General features: G+C 39.7%; 2 protein-coding genes across 2 annotated transcripts in view; both read right to left on the bottom strand.

The window, feature by feature from the left end:
* LOC109966256 (inactive rhomboid protein 2) overlaps positions 1–1,592 on the bottom strand; it is a 26,361-nt gene extending 24,769 nt beyond the window's left edge. The window contains exon 1 of the mRNA XM_020610969.1: positions 1,357–1,592. The gene's annotated coding sequence lies outside the window, so the exon portion shown is untranslated. The remainder of the gene's footprint in view (positions 1–1,356) is intronic.
* A 3,147-nt stretch (positions 1,593–4,739) lies between these two features.
* acox1 (acyl-CoA oxidase 1, palmitoyl) overlaps positions 4,740–18,972 on the bottom strand; it is a 20,601-nt gene continuing 6,368 nt past the window's right edge. The window contains exons 3-14 of the mRNA XM_020610963.1: positions 17,403–17,563; positions 16,033–16,140; positions 15,705–15,824; positions 15,448–15,563; positions 14,625–14,794; positions 13,798–13,960; positions 11,625–11,815; positions 10,565–10,744; positions 9,226–9,331; positions 8,764–8,907; positions 8,267–8,473; positions 4,740–6,909 (exon numbers count right to left, since the gene is read on the bottom strand). Of these exons, the coding sequence (XP_020466619.1) occupies positions 6,859–6,909; positions 8,267–8,473; positions 8,764–8,907; positions 9,226–9,331; positions 10,565–10,744; positions 11,625–11,815; positions 13,798–13,960; positions 14,625–14,794; positions 15,448–15,563; positions 15,705–15,824; positions 16,033–16,140; positions 17,403–17,563 (1,717 nt within the window). The 3' untranslated portion in view covers positions 4,740–6,858. The remainder of the gene's footprint in view (positions 6,910–8,266; positions 8,474–8,763; positions 8,908–9,225; positions 9,332–10,564; positions 10,745–11,624; positions 11,816–13,797; positions 13,961–14,624; positions 14,795–15,447; positions 15,564–15,704; positions 15,825–16,032; positions 16,141–17,402; positions 17,564–18,972) is intronic.

Below are 18,972 nucleotides of genomic sequence, written 5' to 3'. Positions count from 1 at the left end.
GGCCCCCGACGACCCGATCTCTGGACAGAGAGACTAGTCCCATGATTCATTTGCAGTTATATTTAGTGGCAATGTGTGACTAGCACCTTCCCCTCCACAAGCGTATTTAGAGTAACGAGCATAAAAGACTGCTCCTCTTCTTATAATTCTCAAACAAAACACTAAGAGCAAACATCAATGGCTTAAACATGTCTCTGTTTTTCTGAAGACATAATGAATACTTGTAAATATGAGTCAAACACTACAGTCATAATTACTGCAGCTATAGTTTTGTCCACAATGTCCACCTCTGATCCTTGTGGATCATTTCCAGGGTTGGGAGTAGGGTTATTTTCATTCGTTCATGGAACACATACACGTCAAGCTCAAACACAAGTACATTAGATTTCCACTTTAAAAAATCAACAACAGTATTCTATACTGTCACCTCAGCTCAACACACCACTTTTCTGTTTACAATCAGCTACATCTCATTTCATCAGAAGTTAACTGGTGTCATCAGAGGTAAACTGTGCTGAGTAACACTGACCTACATTTCCTCCCATCTTAACTGGCAGCTCCTTAGAAATGATTCCAATAGGTTTGCATAAACAGGTGCTGCCATTTACACTCCTACACATACTTCTGCCTCAAACCAAGGCAAAATACAGACAAGGTGTTGTCTTCACCAGACCCTTCTGAAAAGCGGTAGTAAACAAAACTAGATGTGCGGTAACTCTACAGGAGGCGGAGGTTAATTGTAAGGACAGTGACGCATCTGGAGCAACTTTAAAGCAGCAATTTAATGGCTCACCCGACCTTTGTCACCACAGAGATTGGCTACACAACAACAGAAAGGTTTCACTTTTTTCTAAAGTGTAACCTTTAAAAATGTGGTTTCTCTCATAATTCAGAACCATCAGAGTCATTTAATTCTGGGGGAAACGCGGTTCCTCCCAAATTCTTTGACAAACAAAAGGAGGGGTGTAGCAGCAAGTGGCGGCATATGGTGACTATAATAAACTTTAAGGAGGGAAACGTGGGAATATCGAACTCTGTCCCGGCGGGCAGGGCAACAAAAGGCCTGCCGGGACACGCTGCTTTCAACGGTTCGCCCAACGCTAACGTTACGTTAGAGCAAACACGGTTACTGTCACTAACGCAGTCTGTTATTTGTCATCTGTAAAAGGCAAAGCTATGCACCTAACATTGAAGCGCCCTTTGTTTGACTACTTAAACGGTGATTTTGAGATATTAAACGTTTAAATTTTTTTTTAAAGACGATAGTAACCGTAGACCCACACACAGGTTAACTTTTAACGTTCCAGAAACTTTCCAAGATGCAGCTTAAGGTCTGAAAAATCTTACTGTACTCACCTCCAAAGCGATATAAGTGGGTTATTATTCATTAGCAGAAAGTATATGTCCGAAATGATACGATACTGTAGGCTTCTATCCACCGGCGTGTCGCCACTACTTCCCTCTTCCTCCCTTCCAACATCCTACAGTGGAGCTCCACGGAGGGGGCAGGGGCGGAGTTAGGACTTAATCACAGAGGACGAGCTGGGCCCGGTCCAACCCCTCCAACGCCCGGCGTGTCCAATTGTACACACTTGTCTTGAAAATAACTCGCTATTGACAATAGGACACTCAGTAGCTGCACAGAAATGACCAAATTCAATTTTATGGGCAACTGAGCTATACTGTGAAATGAACTTGTTTTAGGTTCAAGGTTCAAGGATTTTATTGTCAATTCACCATATGTGGAGGACATGCAGAATATCGAAAAACCGTTTCTCTCTCACCTAGTATTTGGTGCCATAACATTTAGGAACTAAAATAGAATAAAGTAGAATAAAAATAGAATAGAATAAGAACTACATGGACGTAATTAGGAGAAATCTAAACAGTACAGCGAATAAGCTGTGGCTCAAAACCGTGTACACTCAGTGACAGTAGTGCAAACAATAGTAGTAGATTGTCAGATGGTTCAGCATCACTAGGCTGTTGGTGATGAGGTGCAAACACTGAAATTTCCCCATTGAGGGATCAATAAAGTACCTACCTACCTACCCACCTAGCATATGAGGTATACATGGACAGTATTGGAAATGACCAACAGCAGCATATGCCAGCAAAAAAAAAAAACAGTCAGCGGCAGATTTACATTCAACATAACAGACGGTAAAACAGCAGAGGTAGTTTTTTTTGTGTTGTTGTTGGCACATCTCACTCCTGTAGTTGGCCTCATCATTGTTGGTAATGAGGCCAACTACAGTCGTGTCATCCGCAAACTTGACAATGTGGTTGGTGCTGTTGTGGGTCAGCAGTGTGAAGAGCAATGGGCTGAGCACGCACCCCCCGCAGAGCCCCTGTGCTCAGTGTGATGGTCTTGGAGATGTTGCTACCGACCCGTACGTTTTGTGGCCTCCCTGTCAGAAAGTCCAGCACCCAGATGCAGAGAGAGGTTTTGAGTCCCAAGTGTCCAAGTTTTGTGTAAGCTGCTGGGGAATATTGTGTTGAATGCTGAAATGAAGTCTAGGAACAGCATTCACACGTAAGAGTTCTTTGAATCTAAGTGGGTGAGGGCTGGATGGAGAGCAGCAGTAATGCCTCAGGAGCTGCTGATACAGTTCTGCAGAGGAATCATGAGTCTGTTCTCTGCACCTCCATCACTGTCTGGTTTGGTTCAGCAACCAAACAGGACAAGTACAGACTTCAGCGGACAGTCAGGACTGCAGAAAAGGTCATCGGTGCCAGCCTGCCCTCCATGGAGGACCTGTACACCTCACGGGTCAAAAGGAGGACAGAGAGGATCACTGCTGACCCCTCACACCCTGGACACAATCTGTTTGAACTCCTCCCCTCTGGACGGCGTTAGAGGTCACTGTGCACCAAGACAACCAGGCACAGGGACAGTTTCTTCCCCCAGGCCATCACTCTGATGAAGACTTTAACCGACGACAGTATGACTGGACAATAACCCTCAGTGCAATACCTGTAAATATACCTCGTACAGATTATACAGATTCGTACAGGTCTCTAGTTTTAAGTACTCTGTTTTTATTCCTTTTTATCTCATTTCAATGAGCATTCCTTTGTCTGTCTGCATTGTTTACTGCCTGTCTGTACTGCTTATTTTGCATTGTATACACTGGTTGTTGGTTGTTAATTATTATTTTTGTTATATTACACAGCCTTATGTTGGTTTACTGTTTACTTGCCCCTTGCATGGGGATATGTACATACACACTGAGAGCCGATGTACCAGAGTCAAACTCCTTCTGTGTCCGACACACCTGGCCAATAAAGTAGATTCTGATTCTGGCATCCTCTGTGGACCTGTTTGACCTGTATGCAAACTGAAACGGGTCGTGAGAGGGAGGAAGGATGGACTTGACGTTCTGCATGACCAGCTGCTCGAAGCACTTCATAATAATTGAAGTCTGTGCTACAGGCCAATAGTCATTATAACAGGTTTAGGAGGAGACATCCTTAAGCACGAGGACATCCTTAAGCTCCTCGGCACAGTCCTTTAAAACATGACCAGGTACGTTATCTGGTCCAGCTACCTTACATGGGTTAATCCTGGAGAGGATCTTCTTCATGCTGGCTACGGACAGACACACTGCCTGCTTGCCCGGGGGAGGGGTGGTCTTCGGTACTGGTGTGTTGTTCTGTGTTTCAAAGCAGCCAAAGAAGTCATTGAGGCTATTCAGCAGAAAGATGTCACTATCACAGCTCTGAGGTGGGGGTTTATAGCCTGTGAGAGTTTGGATACCCCTCCAGAGACTCTGTGTATCTCTAGTGTTGCTGAAATGTCCAGATAGTTTCTTGCTGTATTGGCATTTTGCCTCCCTGATTTCACAGGACAGGTTGGCTCTTGCTGTTGCTAGGCCTGCGGTGTCGTCGGCCCTAAAGGCTGCATCCTGAGCCCTCAGGAGTCTGTGAACCTCACCTGTCATCCATGGCTTCACACTGATATGTTTGGTGACATTCACCAATTTCAGCAACTTCAATTTTTGACCTGCTTGAATTTTTACATCCAAGAAATGACCAACCTAAATAGTTTTCTGAATACTGGGTGCTTTAAATTTCTGTCTGAACTTAATATACACACACCAATCAAGTTTTGAAATTGCACAAAAATTCAGAGGTTTTAAAAGTAAAAAGTTTATGTAGCCTAGTTACAGTTCACAATAATGTGTTCAGGTGCTTGTGAGATTCGAATCCTTTCTTTGTCTTTGCATTTAATGTAGTACTGTACGCTTTTGTCTCACAATGTACACAGTGAAAATAAACTTAAAGCGATATTCCAGCAATCTGACAGTGCACTTTCACAAATGACTGATGCAACAGTGGTTGAACTATCCTGACCATAGTAGCACCTTACACACTCCAGACCCATGACTGATTACAGCTGAATTCTTAAGCCCAGTCCAAGACAGTTGAGACACTCACTCCTATGGTCAATTTAGAGTCACCAATCAACCTAAGATGCATGTCTTTGGACTGTGGGAGGAAGCCGAAGTACCTGGAGAGAACCCACGCAGGCACAGGGAGAACATGCCAACTCCACACAGAAAAGCCCCATGTCGTTCCACCAATCCTCCAGTATATTCATCTTGAAAGCACTAATGCATGTTAGTAATACTGGGCCTAAAGCAGCGTTTTTCCAGAAACAGTGGGCTTGAAAATAATCTCTAGATGGTTAACCACAGGATCAAGACAAACACAACACGTTTGATTGCTTAATTTATTTATTAATATATCTTACAGGTCAAACTACCAACCAACTATTAAAATTGTTATTATTCAAGGAAATATGTTGACAAACTAGCACAAAAATATGATTAACCAACAGTTTATTCATTACATATTGTTAATCCTGCCCTTACAACAGAAATCTACCAGTAAAAGTGTTTAAAACAGCAGTAAAATGCTGTGAGCTTTATGAGAACATTCATTAAGCAAAGATGAATTCCTCAGACACATACTTATCCCACAAATCATCTTTACAGGGAGGCTTCAGACTAAAGCGCTCCCTTTTCATCCTAAACATCAAAATTTTATTTGACTAGTTGCTACTTTTATTTATCAGCCTCAGTACCATTTTCTCTCCTCAGTGAGAAAAATAAACTACTACAAGTTGAGATGAACCAAGAACAAATTCACCTGTTCTATAAAATTTTATACATTTGCTTGGCAAGTTAATTTATAATATACATTTTTGTGTAACTGTTATAAAAAAAAAGGAAAGCATTATTCTCAAAAAAGTAATTCTATTTTGCACTTATGTCAATCCCAGTTGTACATGAACAATTTAGTCACTAATATATAAATATCACTGCATATTAATAATGAATTAGTTGAGTGTTTAGTTCAAAATGTGCTTGATTACAAACTAAAAGACCAATTCACTCATTGGGCGCAACCCTGTGTTATAATATATCAACCCCACACAGCAGGGAGGGAAAATACTAATGCACACAAACAGTGCATATGTAGCCTCATTCAACACTCATTAACTTTCAGAAGTTCATACTACCTGTCCTCAAAGGTTATCTTCACACACTTGCACCAGAATCTGCAAAACACATTCAAAAGCATGTGGACACAGAACAGTGCAAGCACGACTGAACACACAGCACAAAAAGAAAGCCGCTGTGTAATCCTGACACTGAAGAAGTGAGGAATTTGGAATGTATCACCCCATGATGCTGAATTTCTCCAAGTGTTTAAATGCCCCCTGATCAGTCAAGTATGATATTATTATTCCTTACAGAGCAACATTTTGACAGATGCTGTGACTGAGGATAAAAGGACATTGTTTTACCCTTTTTCGTGTAAAACAGTAAGTGAAAGATTTTGTAAAAATTAGGGAGACAAATGTGATTGATGTCATTCCAAGCAGATCTCAGGCAATGTTCTCTACAAAGTCTTCTGGGGGTGAGCATCTGATAGTAAAACTAGTAATTAAAATTCATATTACTCTTAAGCACATCTGAACTCAAAGGCTGTAATTTGATAGGCTGTTAATCCAATGTAAACTATACAACACACTTGTTAAGTCAGCAGTATTTGGGGGGTTGCTGCAGATTTGTGATAAAGAAAAGCTGCATCACCCTTGTGCAAATCTTGATGCCTATGGCAACTGATCAAGCATAAATGAGTGCCTCTCTTTATGACAATTATGAGAAACAGCAGTGCCTTTTTAAATAGCATGTTGGTCCTTGTAGTCAGGGGATACAACCACAATTGATTTAGCTGTTGGTTTGCACACTCAATCATTATGTAACACTCATAATATCATTCTGTTCTTGTTATAAAAAAAAGAGATGGCAAATCCATCTCGACTGGCTCACATGGAGCAGCCATCAGGCGTGTAGCAGAACTGGGAGAAAAGATGAGGAAACATGAAACAGAAAGAAGCTACAATGGAATTTCCCTATCTGAAACTGTAACACCTGATTATTTTTCAGTGTTATTAAAGCTCAAAATATTAGCATCATTAGAGATTTTTTTTTTAAGATACAATTTTGACTCCTGGTTGTTGACATTGTCCTAAATAATCCATAGTGTTTACAGTTGATCAGCCCCTGTTTTACACCCTTTTGTTAGATTTCCTCCATCATCAGGATGACAAGCTTGCTGTCTACAGTGCTCCAGAAAGTTTACATGTTGTGTTCAATTCTCCACAAAGAGAGAGTGAGTATAGCAGGGAAGGCTCAATTACGACAGACTGGTAAAAGCCAGCTGATGACAAGTGAAGAGGATCATAGGATTGATATAATGGGTTATTACAGTTAAGTTATGCCTACAGTATATCTATGTACAGTTGAAGGGTCATAGCCAGGAATCAAAGGTGCAATGGTCAGCTCACAGTTTGGACCGCAGGGGCTTCAGGTACTTGTGGAAGGATTCGTGGACCTGCAACAGGAGGAAGGGACAGTATGGAGCATTTGTTAGGCTGAAACAATGGAAACCAGGCGAATCATCAGTGTGGCTGGCCGTACAGTGCTCAAATGCAAAAGTGTACATTAAAAGCACTCAATATTGACTATGTGACCAAATAAAGCTTTTCACTGTAATTCAAATAATCTTTCATTCCTGTGACCTACATAACTGGCAAACTTAGCATGACCCAAAACTTCAAACATTAAAGTCCTACAGAAGTGAAAATGACTTTCACTGTTAGCCAATTTTTACACTGCTATATACATTTAAAATAATAATAATAATAATAAAAAAGAAATTAACACTGGTGTCAAACAACATTCCAAACAATACTGCTGCCATATTAAAATGCTTTCTTATGCCAGCAGATGCAACACACACACCGAGAATCCAAGAAGACCTGTAGATGCTAATTTATTGAGAGTCAGACAGAATTATTTGTCACTACTGTTGAAGTCACATGCTGTCATTTGGCATTTTTGGCTGCCAAGGGCTTTTTTTTTTAATTAGCTGGTGTAGCTAATGTATTCTGGACAAATGGAATCTCCTTAAACATTTCATCCATTTTTCAAGAGTCAAACACACTTCCGTTTTTTTTTATTCTTCCCACCCTTACTTTTGTGAAAGATGACATGAAAGGAATATGCACACTTTTCACATAAATATTATCAGTATTTTCAAGTTTTTGCTGTGTAAAATGTTACTGCATAATGTGACCTCTTCCTTAGCATGCCTGATATGAAGAAACCCTTACAGAAGGTCCACTAGCATGTTACAGTAACCTAATTGCCCTTGAATGCTTGACACCTAAAGAGAAATGCTAACATCTCTATGCCACAGGACAGTGCAAAGGAGCAAGTGCTGAAGCTGCAACCCCCTTCTTCTGTGTCTTAGAAGGAACTAATTTGACCTGTAGCTGAGTGGATGTGTAGCTAATATCAGCAGTGGTTTTCCAGCTTTCAGAAACTCATTAGCCACATTTTGAACCAAAGTTAAAGCATGAGCCAGTGAGTTGGCCTACAAAAACAGTAGGTAATTTTCCTCATAAATGAAATTTGTTTAGTTTAAGCCGTTGTGAGTAGGAGACATGAATTTTTGGGTTGCCTAGGAGATAGCAATGGAGTTGACGACATTCTCGACCAGTTATAAAAAGCAAAAGAATCGACTTAAAGATATGTAGAAGATATCTGGGAGGTATTTTTGTGAGTGGGGCTTCATACTGTAATTTTACACTATATTAGACCAAATGCTGGTTTATGGGAATGCTTCGCGACAACTTTTGACAAGTAACAATCCCATCTCTGCTACCTGTGGGGTGACTCTGACTGACCTCTGTGGAGTTCAGGGGTGAGCGACGAGCCCATTCAAACAGGTGCTCGTAGACGTTCCCATCATATCGTCCCAGGACTGAATTCAGACTTTTGTCATGGATGTCAAAGGCATCTACCAGTGCCACGGCGTTAGGCCTTAGCTGAGACAGGAGCTCCTTGATACGGACAGAAATCAGCATCACCTGGGGCACACTCAGCAGTCCAGCCTGAGAAAAAGATGAAGATGTGGATGAAAATGGGTGAACCTCATTCAGTTGTCCAAACAATGGGGAAACAAGTAGCAGACATAGTGCACAGTCAATGATAATTAAAGCTGTATTACTTTAAAGTATGAAGTCTTGTATTTTATTTTCAAGTTTAAGTTTAACTGATATTACTTACACAGCAAACAAAGAGACCAGCAACCAAGGCACACATCCAACACACAAAGACCCCAGTTTGCACATGGAAGCACACAATGAACCTGTCCATATGGGACCATACTGATTATTCTGACCTGTAGGAAGTCTCCAGAGTTCTGCGTGATACCATGCAAGGTGTAGAACAGAGCCAAAGTTGACAGCACTGAGTGTACCGCCGTGTCACCAATCTCCCCCAGCTTGTCAGTAAAGAGCTTCACTACAACATAGTGGCAATGAGCCTGGGGACAAAAACATGAGGAAATGTGAATGGATGAATGAGGCTCCAGCAACAGAAAAATGAAGAAATAAAGAGATGAACATGACCAGAATTTACAGTAGATTTGACCTCAAACAACATCAGAACAACATACAGTATTGGGCTTTGGAAAGCTTTTAAACTATCTACTGATCCTGAATGCCTTGATGCTAAAACCAGGGTTACATTGGCTCAATCACATTTTGATATAATGCCCCTGCATAGTGTGGGTTGTAGTACATAGACTCCTGGTCTAAGGTTAATGCCAAGGTGGGTCAAGCACCCACAGAGCTGAACTTACATCTGAGGCTCTGACCAGGTCGATTGCGCTGTTGTTCCAGGCATCCTCCTGGTTCTTCGTGCGCTGTAACTCCTGCTGGATGTTCTTAGCTGCCATCTCTACTAGACTACAAACACACACATCATCTGCATTAACCAAAAATGTTAGTAGTATGAATTAAATAAAAGCCTAAAGATGCATAATACTTCTGCAGCTTTAACACCATGTCAACAAATATTAATCTTTGACACAACAGTGACTAAACTAAACCTAAAGCAAACTTAAAATACTAAAACCTAAAAATGCTACTATGCAATGAGATGAGATTTGTTTTTGTTTTTTTCCATAAATTGACTATCCATCCATCCATTCATTATCTATATCGCTTATCCTGAATAAGGTTGTGGGAGGTGGCTGGAGCAAATACCAGATACATTGGGCGAGAGGCGGGGTCCACCCTGGACAGGTCGCCAGTCTATCACAGGGCTGACAGAGATAACCACACACACCCACACTCACTCGTAGGGGGCAATTTAGAGTCACCAATCAACCTAAGCTTCATGTCTTTGGACTGTGGGAGGAAGCCGAAGTACCCAGAGAGAACCCATGTGGGCATAAATTGACTATTATCAGTCAAATCGTTATTTTCCAATGGAGGACATTGGAGATATTAAAATGTTTAAGGAAGTCTTATTAGATGGGATGACAGCTAACACACAGTCATCCTTTGACTTTAATCCCTCTGATATCTCAACTGGCAGGTTACAATTTGTCACACTGTCTGTGCTCCCCATACAGCTGACACGGATTGCCAAATGGATTTAGATGTGACTAATGTTGACAGCAGGGATATGATCGGGGCATCATAGCATAAAAGGGCAAAGACAGAAATATGGGCGACAGCAGAGAATGGCAGATTCAGACAAACACTGATTAGATTAGCTGCAGCTTTTGCCAATAACACACCTGAGACATTTGGGGAAAAACTCACAGCAGCAGACAGTATTCCAACCTCTATCTGGCCTCATTCTGAGCAGTTAAAAATATATTTGCAGGCATTTATTAGATGCCCATTCCATATTTCTAAACAGTGAATTCAAAACCTTATAGGTTTATAATCACAAGCAGCTTCATTACTTGGAGTATGAGTGGAAAGGTCAAAGCAGCTTTGCCTTCACTAAGTAATAATACAGTAAATAACAACAAACATTATTAAGAGATTGACAACTACAGCTACAAACTGCTACAAAAATAAAAAAATATTACTACAACCGCAGCAATTAAAGAATATCAAACTAAAAATAAAAACACTGACCAAGTAAACAGGTTACTTTTTCCATCTACAGCCCTTATCACTTACATAGCAGCTCGTAGTTTGTAGACCTCCACCAGGCTAGCCAGGTCATTAATGTCGACCACTGTTGGTCTGGCAGCAACGGGCTGGGGCTGCACCCTCCAATGCTCTGCTTCATTTAGGTATGACACAATGCCGCTCAGCTGCTTGCCGGCCTTAACCTGCTGGTAGCTCTTCACCAGATATCTGCAGACAAAATATAAGAACACACATACATTATATCAAGGTTTAATAATTAAGCATAGGTGCATAAGCTAGCCAGTAAACTATTTACGTTTACAGTCATGGAAATCAAGTATATCTAAATGGTTACTGTAAGAAAAAAATAGTATCTCTGTCTTTTCCCATTGAGTTCTTCTTCTGTAATTATCATTAGTGTGAAGGATTTGCATAAAAGCAATCTCACTTTAGAGCCTACATATTTCAATACCGTTCTAGTATGTTGTAATCCTTATTTACTGACACCAAATTCAAGTCTGGCTTTCAGCCTATTGCTTCATCACAATTCACAACATCTTTGGAGTTTGTGTGTACTTCAAGGTCAGGTAACTGAACATTTCAACAACTGTTCAAGTCTCTATCCCTTCAAAAGGACAAACTATTACCCAACAGGTTTTATATGACTGGTGCTGCTAAAACCAACATATCTATCATTTAGGGATATAAAATGTGACTGGTGTTTGTTTTTGCTCTGGGAAGAGTGTGGGTGTGTCACTTGCACTTGTGGTATAGTGGGACTGCTGTGTGGGCGCATGTGTCTATGTCTCGCTCTCATTCTGTTTAAGTGTGTGACAAAAATTATGGGTGAAAAAGCTAATTCTTCTGTGTGTACTGTGTGAGCACTGCTGTTTGAGGTCCTACACAAACTGGAGGAATAAAACTGAAGTTATTATAAGATGAAGTGTTACAACTTACAGCAAAAGCAACGTAAAATGACAACATCCGCTATACTATATAAGCACTCATACAACTTAGCAACAATAGCAAAGGCATTTCTAGTGTGTGTTTGTATCAGGCTGCAAGCAAGTAGTCACATTTGTGGGCACACATTTGTGTGATGATTAACCTTGCAGTCTGCAGCATCATGACTGTATTCTCTCCCTCGTAGGTGCAGCTAGGGGTGAACCCAACATAAATGTCAGGCAAGGCACTGCTGCAAGAGTAGCCATGACCACCACATGACATGCGGCACACCTCGATGGCAGCATTGGTCGCCCACGTGGTGAAAGCCTTCAGACCAGCAGACAGTGCATGGAGCTATGAATTGGAAGGCAGAGAGGATGAAAACCGCTTGAAAATTACACAATGACATACTGTACAGCCTAAATCCATTTAATGAGAATTACTATAGAAGATTAATTGGCTAATTTTAACTTGTACTATAGGTGTCAGTAGTAAGCATTCAGAGATTATGTAGGACTTCTAGGAATGCAATGGCGATGGCCATGTACTGTGGCTTCCTTATGAACTGTAGTATGCTGATATGCCGTACACCCAGTGGCTATAGGGGTGTAACAGCAGTGTTGGAAAGGTTATTTTCAACATCTAATAGGTTACAGATTACTAGTTAATTATTACATTTTTAACAGGGTAATCTAACAATTTAAATTACTTAATCAAAGTAAAGTCAAACAAGAGAACCAATCAAAAGCAGTGCTCAATATTTAACGCATACTACCAAATGAATGGAGCCTATCTGGACGTAGAGACAGTTTCTTGTTAGCCACCCTACCCATGAACTCGTTATGTGTCCTAGTGGCTTCGCTGACACACTTTATCTGGAAATATGCCAAAAGAAGGTGCTCCTGTATGGTAAAAAGATGAAAATGCTAAACTTTTATTTTAAGCTTTTTACCCAACAGAATATAGTCAGATGTAGCCACAGACATTTTGATTAGTATCTATAATTGATTTACATATTTTTACTCAGTAACTGATAACAGTTATACGTATTCATTTTGTAATTTAATTACAGTAATTAGTTACTCCCAACACTGTGTAACAATGCACAAAAGGTCAGTATGTTTCTTTACACCCTCAAGCGGCCATTTTATTAGGTGCACTTGTAACTGTGTCCTGTATAAGTTGCTGTTTATTTCTGTCACAAATTCTGAAAGGGTTCTTTTTGTCTTCCCTGTTTCCATACATGAGGAGGAAGAAACACCTCTTAACAGTCTAATGCTGTCCAGTACAGACCCCTAATTGCAATGATGTAAAACATAAATTAAATATATAATTTAGTTACCACCTTTTAAGACAGAGTTAAAAATTGAACATTACAGGCATCATGAAAGTTGACTGCACTAGACTTTACAGGTATACTAATAAAACTGCTGCTCAGTGCATAAGGTAGTTAATAAAATAAATTATACATTTAAACAGCAAATCATTGAATATGAAAATGATGGACAGGCTGACAGCTCCCAGGAGTGACCATAAGGCACCATAAGTGACTGCTTGTAGACTAGGTCATAAATCCTGCTTCCTCCATGTTAGTGGATGGGACGTGAGCCAAACTAAAAACTAAGTACAAATCAAATCAAGTTTTCCTATAGGTGATTTCTGTAGTTTTTGGTAGATATTATGATGTGATCACAAGTGATCATTCTGTTAAGTTTGTTTTTAATAAGTTATTTGATGATACAAAAAGGGGTGTATTTCAGTTGATACGACAGCTTTAATTGACAGTCGGATGCTGTCACTCAACTTCCGGTCCGCCGTGGCACAGAATCTGGTTGCAAAAAAGCAAGATGGTGGCCGCCGTATTCACAATATTTTGACTTCACTTTTGAATAGTGGAGGGAAGTGGTGATGACATGTTCATCATATAGGAGTATATGTTGCAAATTAATAAAAAAAAAAATCCAGCTCTTAACTAACATAAAGTGATGCTGCCAGCAATAGGAGACAGAGTATATTCTGGAAGACAGCTGATCAACCAGCCAGACAGAGGGATCAAAGCATAGTGTAGTCAGTATGTAGGAAAGTAACTACTTGAAGACTGTGTCATATTTTGCACTGATTGACCAAGCTGGCACTGATATCAGTAAAAAGAAATATCTGGAGCTTCAATGATTAAATAGGTGATTGTTTGTAGCACATACTTATCTGCAACACGTGCCCAAAAACATTTGTAAAGACAGACTAATCTCACCTTGTCAGTGAATATGCACCATCCTCAGACACTAAGCTATCATTAAGCCCACATTACATCCTACACGTGCATTTCTGGCCAGTACCTCAGGCATTTCAGTGAAGTCCCCTTGGTTGATGTCTCCAGTGATGCGGTTGTAGGTGTCGTTCATATACTGGCCAACAAAAGCGAAGGCATAGGCCATAGCCAGTAGAGGGAAAAGCTTGTACTGCTGTGTCTGGTAGTCGAGGATCTGGGGCTCCGGCTCTCTGCAGGGCAGAAACACACAGGTTTCTCAGTATCTCATAAAAGCTTGTACTTTCATTTGATACATGAGGATGTGGTAAGTGAGCAAATCATTTCTATACCAGTGCTTTTTCCATTTACTGTTGACATTAGAGGACATGTCCATTTCTGAACTTACGACAGTAAACAGTAAGCCTGTGATGAATTTCACATGCTGAATGCCATTATAGATTACCAATTATGTGTTATGGTTATATTTTTACTATTTTAGTAGCTTTTTGGTGACTTATAATTTGGTCTTTGTATTATCATTTACTTGTCTGTAACGTTTTATGTTGCTATCTTGCCAGGGCTCCCTCGTAAAAGAGGATCTTCACCCCAAGAGGATTTTTCCCTTATGAAATAAAGGTCGAATAAAAAAAAAAACTGACATATGTATCATTCCCATATATCTGTGCAAACATACATAAAATAAACAAATTTGCATTTTCTTGCTAAAGACATTTAGGAACAAGTCTACAATTCAGTTGAATGCAATCATTTTTGTTTGGACAAAATTCCTCACATAAATGTGCTTCTACATGGGGCATGCTTGGCATTGAGCATGTATTTGTTCTCATTCATTCATTCACTTTTATGAGTATAGCAACATTTCTGTAGCTTTTTTTTTTTTTTTTACTGACTGACCCTGGCCGAAAATCAGACTGATGACGGACAGCACTGTAGCGGATGGCGATGGTGCAAGACTTAGCGAGGAACAAAGCTGAATTGCCAACGATCAAGGAGCGGATGAACACCATAGTGCCATAGGTCAGTTTGGAACTTGGTGGCTTCACATAGGTTCCATCTGGCTCCACCTAGTGGACGGACAAAGTTATTCTAACAGCATATACATAAAATTAATATATTGTATATGTACTCAGAACTACTTAATCTTCAGGAAGATGAGGTTAAAACATTCTGACACAATCAAAGCGAGATATTTTAAGACCAACAAACCATTAGATTTTTTTAGCAAAGGAAAAGTCAAATAAATAATACTTCTTGACTTTTGTACAAAGTGGGCAAAGGTAAGCGATATCTCCTATACACAACATTTACTGATTAAAACATTTGCATAATTTAATGAATCTGAGCTGCAAGGTTGGAAAAAAAAAAGGATACTGATGAATACTGTTTCTGACAAAATAGCTTGTGAATGCAATGCAACAATCCTTTCAAATTGGTAAACAAAACACAGCAGTGCAGTTCTTCACTTAACTATAAAAGGATCTGCAAAAAGCAGCATGAATTACACACAGTACGAGACAGACAGGCAGTGGCATAAACAGAACCACCAGCTACCTTTTGGTGTAGGTATGGGTGTAATAAGAGCAAGAGCACTCCTTTCACAAGAGAAGACCAAACCTCAGAAAACTATCTAATCAACTTAAAATGTTTGTTAAATCTAACTGACCTCAGTGGAACCAATTTTGTTTTACAGTACTCTATTCAAATAATTTCAAATCACCGTGGCGTGTTTCATCAGCATATTCTCCCGTGGGATTCGTATGTTCTCTAGTTTGAGGAAGCCATTGTCAACTTCACTGTAACCAAACTTGGGGCCAATATCACCAACCACAATACCTAAGAGAGAGAGGGAGAGAGAGAGAGAGAGAGAGAGAGAGAAAAAGGGCATAAACAAGAGTGTGAAAAATAAGACACAGGAAAATGAAGCCTGGCCTAACAAGAAAACACCAGATTTAGAGAGACATCTCAGATGATTACCTGGCAGGGGTTCGTGGGTGTTGAAGTCACGGATGGGGACGATGAAAGCATGCAGACCATGGCAGTTTCCCTGAGTATATAGCTGGGCTATAACTATGGCACAGTTTGAAGTTTTTCCAACTACAGACAAAAAGAGAGAGACTAGTTTAGACTGAATATTCATCAGCTTGAAAGAAAAACAAGAAAAAAAAATTTTTTTTTTTAAATTACATCACAAAATCTTATTCATCATCAAATTCCTTATTCCCACTCACAAGAATTCTGATACTGTGCAAAAACCAGACTGCAAAATAACTGTCTGGTCACATAACAGTGTGAAAGTACTTACGTCCTCCAGGCCACCATTTGATGGAGCTGAATGTAGGACTGTTCAAGACAAACTCCTGCGTGGCTGGGTCATATGTGGCGGTGGTCTCCAGCCCTCTGAGGTGCGTTCCTAGAGAAAGATGCCACATCAATGCTCACCAAACACAGAACACACACATACAAAGTACATAAAGTACATAGTGGAAATGCAAAAATGATTATGCAGCAATAGTAGAGAGACAATAATCTGTTGAGCATGTTTATTACTTCCATTCTTAACTGCAAATCTAACCACTAGCATTAAAATGACATGAGGACTAATTAATTAATCATATAGAATATAATAAACTAAATCTCATAACATTAAATAGGACAATGAACAGGAAGCACATATAGCCCTTCGGAATTTCAAATATGTAATAATAGGCATTCTAAATCTTTTCAATTAGAAATAAAATTGATGAAGGCACTTCAAAGAATTCCAACATAAAGAAACAAAGCGGTGCATCATGTAGGTGTTTGGCAGATCTAAAAAATATGTAAAAAAAAAAAAAAAAAAGTAACACATTTGAAGATGATTCAATTCATCCTGTAACTATGGCATGCCACATTTATTTGACAGACTGAATTTGCATCCGATTTAAATATTATTAATACTAATGCAATATATTACAGGTCCACAGAGGGGTGCATATGGTGAGTTTAATAGCCAGTTCCCAGTCTGAATGGACTATTCCAGCTGGAATGTATGTTGCCATACTGGTTAACAGCCACAAACAGATCCCAACCCATGCAAAAACAAACATTTCCTGTAAAAACAACATAAAATGGTTAATAAAGGAAAATTTTCTGTGAAAAACAGATTAAAAACACTGGTAAGAAAAACAGAAGATTGCTAGCTGATGCAGGATGGCGATGAGTGAGCACAACGCTAGTGACTGACTACATTCCAGAGGCTTGGACATCATTTCAAAAGCAGAATCACATGAACTGTTGTTTACAGCCTCTCTGTCCACTCATGTAACTTTCCCTGAATGAATTTACTGATTTCCTATACATTTAGGATCATGGACCAGTCTAACATGGAAGTGTTTTAAACACTTCCATGTTAGACAAACAATAAACCTTTTCAGATAATTACTAATAGATGTTTAGTACAAATACATATTTGGAAAAATAAAGTGCTAAATATGTTAGTATCCACTATCCTAAAAGTGTAGCACCAATCTGCTTTCACAGACAACCTATCCAGACATCCTCATTACTGCACAATTTTAAGGTTTATCAGGAATAGCAATGACAAATCAACCAAATAATCACTGTAGATTCAATCTAAAAGCACGGCCTTCTGTAGGAAACAGGCCTACAGAAGGACTGCCCTGTTTATTTTACCGTGGCCCATCTCAGTCTGAGCGTAGGTGCCGATGATGTTTAGGTTCCAGGCAGGCATGAAGAAACGGTCCATTTGCTCTGGGGTGGCTTGGTTGAGCAGTGTGGGCAGGAACATACCCAGATGGAGATCCAAGGGCTCTGGCCTGCTGGGGTGCACACATCTAGGCCATGCAGGACAGGGGCGCACAGAAAAGAAAAGCAGGTTGTAAAGTGGCAAGAGGCAAACAGGGAGATACACAGAGAGTGTGTGATGGAAGTTTTATGGAAATTTTAAGCCCATGTTCCATGCAGATGAATGAGGAGAGAAGGTTGGATAAATCCAAATCAATAAGAAGTGATGGAAGAGATGGAGAACGTACAAGCAAGAAGATGAAGGGGACAAATACAGATTAACCAGATTGTTAGATTGTCGTGCAAATTGGAAACATTCATTTCATCATATGGTCATAATTTGGCTTGAAACAACGCTTAAATTCCATTTAAATCTGTCTTTAGTAGCTGCATGAATAAAATTACATAACCACATTAGAGTTCGAACAGCTCTGTCATGTAGAGTACTTTAGTCTTAGCAAGTTCTCAGTTCAGGCTCTGAAATGAATGGGGGTCTGAACTGTCTATCAGCTGTATCAGACAAACCCCAGATTTACAAACCTCAAACATTTTTTCACAGTGACTTCTCATAAGTCACTACCACTACCACTACCACTGAGAGCCACCAAAAATGATTTGGTGAACTTTTCTTTGTGAAATTTTCAGTGTACTGAGTAATGGTATAATTGGAAGGTGAGTTCATACACAGTACTGTGTGAATATTATCCATTTGATAGAACCGTTAAGTTGATATCCAACAGGCTATGACACTGTCAATGAAAAAAAAAAATCGAACTGTAATGATTATTTAATTAATCAATAGGTCTGTCTTGCTACACATTTAACGATGCAACCACGTGCTGTATGCTGTTTTCTGAAGAATTGAAGGCTATGAGATTAATCTTCAGATAAGTCAATCAATAACATAATCATTAGTTGTAGTCCTACAAAAGTGGGCAAGGGAACATTAGGTGATGACATAAATGATCCTCTAGGATCGGCCCAGTGTTGGCACAAACCCGCCACAACAGAGGTGAACACACTGTTCAATAAAAAGAGGGTGTTCCATTCTAAACTTTCAGAGTATCTTTGCACAAATGAACAAATTCAAAAACACTTGGCTTTGTTACAGAAAGGCAACAAACAAAGGCTGGCTTGGCCTACATTCTCTCTCAGCACAGATTTGTCAGCCTCTCAAATTACAAAGAGACATTCAGAAACTTGAACTCAGCCTCATTAAGGCCATGTACTTATGTAGCACATAATGCAGTCTGTCTTGCTACTGAAGACTGCATAACTGACTAGCTTTAGTTTCAAGTCTATACTACCTACTAATTCACACACCGGCACAACTTTTTACCATTTCGGGTCACGTGGGATGTCAACAGCCAAACCAAAAACAGACTGCATGATTAAGACTAAATTACTGATTAGAATTAAGTGGAAACTGAGTCAATCATTTGCAAAAAGATGGAAAGTG

Source organism: Monopterus albus, unplaced genomic scaffold (assembly GCF_001952655.1).
Source record: "Monopterus albus unplaced genomic scaffold, M_albus_1.0 scaffold108.1, whole genome shotgun sequence".
Classification (NCBI taxonomy): Eukaryota; Metazoa; Chordata; class Actinopteri; order Synbranchiformes; family Synbranchidae; genus Monopterus; species Monopterus albus.
This window is presented reverse-complemented; position numbering and strand designations above follow the sequence as displayed.